Source organism: Oratosquilla oratoria, chromosome 11 (genome assembly GCF_046742065.1).
Source record: "Oratosquilla oratoria isolate Oo_2021 chromosome 11, ASM4674206v1, whole genome shotgun sequence".
Taxonomy (NCBI): domain Eukaryota; kingdom Metazoa; phylum Arthropoda; class Malacostraca; order Stomatopoda; family Squillidae; genus Oratosquilla; species Oratosquilla oratoria.
In genome coordinates, this window is record NC_134787.1 from 41,237,426 (window position 1) to 41,246,649 (window position 9,224).

A 9,224-nucleotide genomic window follows, 5' to 3' on the forward strand; every position below is an offset into this window, starting at 1 on the left:
TGGAGGAAAGTGGGAGGGCAAGTTCTGGGGCAAATTCTTTGTAGATTTTTATAGGTAGATCAGAAGGTGTTGTAGACCTGTTATACTTTAATTTACTTAGTTTAGTGGCAACGTCAGCTTTCTGGACAGGGGCAGGGGGTGAGGGAGAGGGGAGGTAGGCAGGTAGGCCAGAGAAGTTAAGGGGGGGGGTAAGGTCTGGCAGATAGAGGCAAAGTGAGTATTAATCTCTTGAGCATTTAAGTCAGGTGGTAAGTGTGAGGCGCAGGGCAGGTGAGAGGCTTGATTATTTTGCAGCCCGCAGAGAGCTTTGATCTTACTAAACCACTGACTGTTATTTTGTTGTTTGAGGTGTTCTACTTTATTAGGGTAGTACGAAGACTTTGCAATACTTATCTCCTTGATGACTTTATTTCTGAGGGACCTGAAGAGGGGTCGATCAGTGTAATATGCCCTGTTGCGTTGTTTAATGAGACGCTTAATACGGGGCGTCATCCATGGGGCGTCTGATCGGTTCACGGAGAAGTCCTTGACCGGGAAAAAAAAAGTGGAAAGCTTCAGTAGTGGTTGTTGAGTAGTTTCTCCACTTGGTTTCCACGTCCTCGGCTTCCAGAACCTCCGTCCAGGGATACTCCACTATCCACCTCCCAAACTCCCTCATGGCAGAGTCAGGCATGGGGCGGTGGTGTCGAGTGACCTTAGTTCTACGGATGGCATTGCTGGGTGCTGGCGACCACTGGATGGTGATGTGGGTACTCCTGCCGATGGGGGGGAGAGGTCTGGGAGGGGAGTACTGCTGAGCCATGTCGGTCATGATAAGGTCGAGAGTAGTTTGCTTGTGGGTGGGGAAGTTCACCACCTGAGTAAGACTTAATTGATGTAGAATCTCACTTGTGTCTAGGCGATTAAAGTCCCCACAAATGACCAGCTTTGCAGCGGGGTATTTCAATCGTAGGGAGTCAGCGGTCTCAATAATGTGATCGGAAAGGAGAGCGGCGGTGTGTGCACGTGGAGGATGATAGACCACACACATAATAATGGACGCGGTGTGGCGGGGGTGAAGGCGGGGGTTAATCCTCACCCACAGAACCTCAACTCCCTCGGGAATATCAACCCTGAGGTGTGAGGGGTTGAGGTCCGCACGACAAAACAACGCTACACCACCACCAACACGATTCACTCTGAGGTGGTGAAATAGTACAAAGTTTTCAATATTACACATTTCAGGCACAATTTGCCACGCTTCAGTAATTGCCATCATGTCACATCCTGTAGAACGTACTGTTTCGATCACTTCCTCCATTTTGTTGGTTAAGGAGGTAACGTTAGACAGCAGGAGGGAGGGTAGGCTGTACCAAACGCGTGGCACTTCACTGTGAATGCGAGATCTCGGCTTAACCTTTTTTCTGTTTTTTGCACTTGTTGTGGTTGTAATCACAGGCACTGTTCGTGTAATTTTTCTACCACCTCGTCGGCCACGACTTCGGAAGAGTTTCATGTCTTTCAGGCGCTGAATCACTGAACTCGGAGGATAACCACACCCTTGTTTTAACGCGTAAAGTTCACTGGGTCGGTATCTCTGACGAGGGGGGTTGTATGGCAATACTGGTCCGCACATTGTTACCGCGCATAAACTAGGAGAAAAATAGATACCAGGAGAAGGGTCAACAAGCTGACCCAGGCAGCTACAGGGCGCCCCGTTGCACCTGAGACAGGAGGTCACAGACCTGCCACGTCCGTCCACCACCACTGTCACTGTGTGTGTGTGTGTGTGTGTGTGTGTGTGTGTGTGTGTGTGTGTGTGTGTGTGTGTGTGTGTGTGTGTGTGTGTGTGTGTGTGTGTGTGTGTGAAAGTGTAGGTCAGATGGTGCCGGTAGTCTTAGAGTAGTATTTGAAGGAGCGTCGATCAGATAGTCATAGCTAAGTGGCATGTAAGGGAACGACTCAGAGATTATACAAAATATTGAAGGTGTGTGGGCGGGATGGCGGGGGGGTTATGGAAGATTGAAAAAGGTGGTGGAATGAGGTTAGTATTTTGGTGGAGACATGACTGTTGGCAATGACATTGCTGTCACTGGTCAATGGCACAAGGAACGATCTTTTCAAAGAAAAGTGAAAATCTTAAGTGAGTGGTTGTGTACTGATAGTCCCAGTGTGGCGTGCTGACTGGATAGTTTTCATGTAGTCATTTTAGGGACTTCAGTGACATCCCTATAGACTACATTTGAGTGTCTCTATGTGTCCATACCCCGCGTTGCTCCGAGTTTATCCCAGGGCTGAATAGATCCATCTAACGTTAACCAGAATAAAATCTACAAAAGACCTCTTGGGTGTATAAACGCATCATTTCAGAAGGTTTCTACGAAATTTAGGTCTCTATTGTACAAGAAACTGAAGAGGACTGAGTGCAGCCCTTCCAAGAGCGACGATGCATGAGTATGAATATGTCATTGGATATGAGGAGGCATGAGAGGAATTCATGCTACGGATGAAAGTAAACTGGCATGTGGGAATGAGCATGTGATCGTGATTTCATCATGAGAATGATATGCAATGCTAATACTGTAATCATGGGAAATGTTATTGTGATTAATATATACTTCATACCTGTAATCACCGAGATTTTTTTTTTTTTTTTTTTTTATTACAAGGTCGGATTGAATGAGCAGTTGGTAGAGGTAATGGCAGTACAGGTAATGACCTTCGTACCAGTTGAAATTGCATATACAAAGACCACATTCACCTTTACTAAAGGGATGAGGGGTGCAGGATGGCCCAGGCAGACCACGCCCACACACATAAGAAATAATGGTCTCAAACTGTCAGGAAATAGATTTGATTTGGAGCTGGGTAGAAACAACTTTACCAACCGTGTAGTTAATTAATGGAATAAAGTTCTTGCAGAGGTAGTGCATTGTAGTTCAGTTTGAAGCTAAGATTTGTTTAGATAAACACCTTAGCAAAATACTGTAATGACTGCCATTTACTTTATATCATTTGTTTACTTGTTTCTTATTATTTGTTTGTTTATTATTATTTGCTTGATTTTCATTTATTATTAGTTATCTATCAATCTATTATTTACTATTTACCTGTTTGTTTATTATTTAACTATACCTATGCATTTATCTATTTTATCTATTGTTATTTATGTTATTACTATTTTTTTCTTTTATTTGATTAGCATTATTATAATTTTTTCCGCATCCAACCTAGTTATGGACCAAAAAGTCTCCTGTCGGCATGTTCCACCTTTGTAATCCTTTGTAATATTTGTTTCCACCATTCGCTCCAATTGCGTACCCACACCATTACTCACTTACACCATTCTAACATCTTGGGAACGAAAGACCGCCTGCCTCCGCCACTTTTGCGTGAGTCAAACATGTAGTTCAGCGCAAGGTAAAACGAATACTATAAGGTACGTTGAGCACCCCCCCTCCGCGCACCTCCACTGTGACGTCATAGCAAATTTAGAGGGGGAGAGTGAGAGGTGAAAGAAAATGTAAACTTTAAAGAAAACCATCTGTATGTATGGTAAACTTTAAAATTACACTATGATGTTCACATAATACTGAAATTACTCAGTATCACTTTCTTATCCTCAAATTATCAGTATCTGAGATATGACCGCCAGAAAAGTTATAAAAAAAAATTCCATGCTTTCACATTAGGTGGATTATATTAATATGACGAGTTATTAGATGGGATGACATGTCAATTTATATGTTGTTCAGGTAGCCTAGATGAGGAAGATATTATACTGTTGATACACACCAACTAGCTGAATATAAACCCAGTAGTAATGACACATAAAAGCGTCATATGGTTTTTATTATATTACATTTTGGATTTGCATGGATTTTATATGTAGACCTTTATCTCCACCAAGCTCAGTTATGTTTTAACCGGATTCTTTATTATGTTTATTTGCAATTGAATGAAAAATTCAGGAAATGTTGCTAATAAATAGTTACTTTCAAAATGACGGCTGCATACATATCCAGATGACCGAGTATTGTGTGTGCCACACAATTCAATCCATTTCTTTCTAAGTTCTTTATCTTTGGGTAGTGAAAAGTAATGTATATTTTCATCACCTTTCAGTCCAACGGCATTGCACTTCTGCACTATACAAACTGCTGGCATGTTTATATGTTATTTGTCTGCCTTTAATCAGAAGATGGAGCTTCGCTCCACGAACTGGTGTGTGAGTGACTGACAGCTCTCGACCCGCGGAACCCTGGTCTCGATATTTACGTTGACGTCATCATCTACTTGCGCACTGGAGTGGTTTTCTGGCTCCCCCCCCCCCCACTAACGTACCTTATAGTATTCGATTTACCTTGGTTCAGCGTATCTCAGTTTGAATCTACAAGGAGAAATTAGTGCTTTACTTATTGCCATCATTGTTGTCGTTGTGTTAATAGTTGTAAAATAATAGTGATGGTAGTATTACTAGCAGCAGCAAGAGTAGTAGCAGTGGTAGTAAAAAATAGTAGTGATAGTAGTAGTAGTAGTAGTAGTAGTAGTAGTAGTAGTAGTAGTAGTAGTAGTAGTAGTAGTAGTAGTAGTACACCACACAGTTCCAATAGGATGGAGGTCGTATTGTTAATAAAAAAAAAAAAAAAAGTGGTAGTAGTAGTAGTAGTAGTAGTAGTAGTAGTAGTAGTAGTAGTAGTAGTAGTAGTAGTAGTAGTAGTAGTAGTAGTAGTAGTAGTGGATGTCAGCGCAAGTGGTTTCTAGACACGGGGACAACTGACCTTCTTTGACATATGAATATTTGATCCAGTGGCGCCCTGTTACTATAACTTAACTATTGAGTCGTCTCACTCCCGAAATGAGAATGCAAAAATCAGGATGCACGAGGAGCGTATACAGAATGTGGTCCAGGGTTCATGCGTCCCTATAACCATCACTTCAGGCGGGATGAGTCCAAGGGCAAAGGAATTCTACGTTTGTCTAGCAGAGGTGATGACAGAAAAGAAACAACAACCAAAGAGCAATATTGTAGCATGGATGAGGTGGAGACTATCATTCTCACTCTAAAATAAACTCTCCTATTCCTGAGAGGTACCGGGTTTCCACCATCTAAATCAGCACACATACAGAACCTCAATTTTGAGCAGATTGTAGTAGAAGGTAGGGTAAATGAGCTTTTGTATTAGGCTTCATTTAAGTCAAATAACATGAAATATAAAAGGGTAGTCGACTAAAGTCATTGGCGAGAGAGCGGCCTTTAAAAAACTGTGTCTGTAGGAGACAGAATCTGACTCTTCCACCACACAGTTCCACGAGAATGGAGGTCGTTAAAAAAGTAGTAGTAAAAGTAATAGTACAGTAGTAGCAGTAGTAGTATTAGTAGTAGAAGTAACAGTAGTTGCAGTAGTAGTAGTAGTTGTTGTTGTAATAGCTGTATCAGTGGTTAATGGTCGAGAAAACGGTAAAGGAAAAAGGAAAATATCATTTTGAACAGAAGATTTTGCATTAGCTGTCGGAATATTAATACTAAAGTTAGCTGTAGAAATATTAGTGCTTCCAAGAGTAATAATGACGGTTGCTATTGTAATAACTGTTGAAGTACTCGAGGTAATTATAGTGGGAGTGCAAGAACTATATTAATGGAAGTAGTTGTGGTTGTAGTAGCGCTGGCAACTACAGTAAAGTTGTTATTGTTGTTGAGGTCTTGCCAAGGATACTTGTTTTATACCGGAGTTTCACAAGTTATTGCAGCTTTTGTTGTGATCACTAGAGCTTATGAGAAGGAGTACTGGCTGACAAAGCAGCACACCTATGATCTTGATAATAAGGAGAGCAGGTACATCAAATGTAAAACCATCGTCATCGTCATCAGCAGCACCATCTGGTCAGGTGGTCGAGACGGAAAGTGCAATGCCGGACCCAACCCACCTCTCTCTCTCTCTCTCTCTCTCTGGGTGTGTGTGTGTGTGTGTGTGTGTGTGTGTGTGTGTGTGTGTGTGTGTGTGTGTGTGTGTGTGTGTGTGTGTGTGTGTGTGTGTGTGTGTGTGTGTGTGTGTGTGTGTGTGTGTGTGTGTGTGTGTGTGTGTGTGTGTGTGTGTGTGTGTGTGTGTGCGCGTGCGTGCGTGCGTGCGTGCGTGTGTGTGTGTGTGTGTGTGTGTGTGTGTGTGTGTGTGTGTGTGTGTGTGTGTGTGTGTGCGTGCGTGCGTGCGCGCGCTAGTCTAAGATCTAGGCGAAGACAATGCCTTTCTCTTTCCCTTTTATCTTCATCCTCCCGCTTCCTTAAACCTCTTTCTCCCTCCTTCTCCTCCTTCCTCTTATACCTCCACTTGTTCCTCCTTGGTCACCTGCGTTCTCCTCTCTGAAATTCCCCCATCCCTGTTGATCTACCTTCTCCTCTCCACCTCCTTGCCCCCTATTTTTATTCTGTTGCCCCTCAGGTCCTCCTTTTTTTATTTATTCTTCCTTTTCACCCGTTTCCATACGCTCTGATCTCTTCCTTCGTAGCCCCCTTTTTTCCTTTTTTTACGAACAAAAGACGATCTTGTTCATCAGGCAAGACTACACGAGATCATATACTGTACAGTATATCCCCAGAGTATGATCTCTCGAGTAAATGAAATCATGTAGCGTTTGAAAGAACAAAATCTGACGCAAGGGGGCGTCACTAGGTCGAAGGGTAAACTTTTAATGCCTGATGGTCATCCTGTTGACTTGACTCTGGTCGACGCCAGCCGTGTTCTTGAGCTTGGAGGAGGAGGGTGGGAGGGAGGGGGAGGCCTCGGGTAAGACCCATTTACATACAATTTCGAGTCGCTCCAGATTACTTCAGGATAATCCCATTCAGACCTGTCCTCTGTCGTCCTCCCACGGTCAACTCGCTCTTAATCCACTCAGCATGGCGACTTGCTCTCTTGATCTTATTGTGGCTGACGCCAGACAATTTTATTCAGCTGAGGGTCAGACTCGGCACTATACGAAGTTGAAAGAATTGGCAACCTTCCTTTTATCATTATCATCATTATCAATTGCCGTGTAACTCTCGCTCCTCATCTCATGGTTGACTGTATTCTAGAATTACGTGTCTCGAACCTTTCCAAACACATCACTACTTCTGCAGGGAAATGACTCAGTGTGGTATATTTTCCTGATTATTGTGCTTTCATTGAGGCGTCAGCATGGACGAAGGCGACGGTAATATCGCGGAAGCTACCATATTAAAAAATGAATAAAAGAAAAATGAGGGTGTGAGGGGATGAGATGGAGGTAGCTCTTCATCTTTCAAGAAAATCGTGTCAGATATTTTATACCGGACAGCGCTTCCCTTCTCCATAATCCCCTTTTGTTCTATTAGTTTCCCGTCCCGTAGATCCATGGGTCCTCTCCAGCACGCACCATAGCTCCACAGAACCCTATTGTTCATCCACCCCGGCCATCCGTTCTCTCTCATTTTTCAGTGTTCTTTCCTAACCTTTCTCACTGTCACCATCTGTGGTCCCCTTTCACCACTCTGTTGTCTCTATGTGCCGTCTTTCATTCGTGCTTTTACTCTTTACTTTCCTTTTAGCACTGTCTTTGTTACGTATGATTAGTCACTTACAATTTTAGTAGGAAGGCCCTGTGCTTCCGATCATCCGACTTTGTCTGGTTCCACTTTGTATTATCTCATGTATTGGAGAGGGGATTTAACGGAGCTTAATTTTTCTTTTTTTTTTCTTCACGAATATTACTGTTATTGATTCTTTAAGTTACACCAAGGGATTCCCGTCGGGTATCCTCAATTTGGGTCCCAGGTCAGTTCTGCAATGACGTCATGATTTCTTTAGTCCAATGATCTTTAATTTTAGATTTAAGAACCTCCTTCTCCACCCTTTCTCCAATCAGAACAGAATCGCGTATGCAATACTGATTACTCAAGCAATCTCGAATTCACAACTGCACACTGACATAGATTACGTATTGTTACATCAACACAAAAATGAACATCATACAGCAATAAAATCGGGTCCCCGGCGACTGTTTGTAAACATTAGACGGAGAGCGAGCTTGTGCAACTTTCTTCGCCTACGAACTGTTGTTTACCAAACACCCATTTAATAAAAATTGAATTCTCTTCATCTACCCCTCTATTTACCTCATCTGTCTACGTATATCTACGAGCCTAATCCACGAGCTTAATGTACGAGCCTCTTACAGGGCTCGGTAGCTATAACGTGGTCGTCCCGACCAACCATTTTTCACTACACTCTTACAGGGCTTGGTACATAACAATATTTTGGAAATACACACTTGAAAAAATCCTATACAAAGAGCTAAATATTAAAACTCTTGCATAAATTGGCTAAATAAGGTTAAAAGAAATATCCCTCAATAGATGTTGTCATCAACTTAACCCAACACATATGTCACACATAACAAAGAAATAAGTAACCCCTCCAAAATGTACAAATGTCTGTAACACAAAATATATACTGACTCTTAAAAGATGCAAAATAAAACAAATATGATACAGATATAAGTTGGATGTAAAAAAAAATCTTTGCAAAACTCACTACTACCAAGGTCTTCCTCCTTCTGATTGTGAATTTTTATTAAGAGCAGCAACAATTAGAATAAGACATTATTAGAAAAGTTGGTTTATTAGATCTTAATGGAGGATTTTTCACATTTTCAAAGATGGTGAGTTGTGTATATTAGATGTTAGTATAGTAGTTTGTGTCCGTGCACAATTCAGTTGTTTCACATTTTTACTTTTTGTCTAGGACACATGCTAGTGAAGCTACATTATAATTTTCAATGCTTCACAAAAAGAAAATATCGTTCAATACTTATTGGCATTGTTCTTGTATGTTGGCAAGATTCCAAGTCTACATGACTGACCAAGGCTCCAGGTAGCACATCTGTTTGACACACAATAGGTCCCATCTCAGGTTTCCCATCTCAGTCATGCACCATACATATCAACAATATTAATCTTATCTGTAATTTTTTTTTATTAATATATAGTTCACAAATGATGCTATAAACATACTTCTGATATTCCTCTGGATTCAGGGTTTCAATAGAAATAATATTCTTGCATTGTTAAAATCGACGTTACAGAATTTCCTGAAGATGTCTCTTTGTTAGAAGAAACTTTGAAATAAATGAATCATTTTGGCAACTTGGTATATGCCCACCCTCTAAATGGAAGAATATTGGTTAGAAAACTGGAGAATACTCACAAGAAGATCAACAACCTCACTAAC

The 9,224-nt window shown here is 41.6% G+C and overlaps 1 protein-coding gene across 1 annotated transcript; it reads right to left on the minus strand.

Annotated features, from left to right (window-relative positions):
- Positions 1-308: 308 nt before the first annotated feature.
- Positions 309-1,557, minus strand: LOC143029480 (uncharacterized). Its single transcript, XM_076192131.1, has one exon. It carries the CDS (start codon positions 1,493-1,495, stop codon positions 476-478), a length of 1,020 nt encoding a protein of 339 aa, XP_076048246.1. The 5' UTR covers positions 1,496-1,557; the 3' UTR covers positions 309-475.
- Positions 1,558-9,224: the final 7,667 nt, after the last annotated feature.

Bases quoted from the DNA above. Each gene is read 5' to 3' on its own strand.
- LOC143029480 (XM_076192131.1), bottom strand. From the start codon at position 1,495: ATGAAACTCTTCCGAAGTCGTGGCCGACGAGGTGGTAGAAAAATTACA.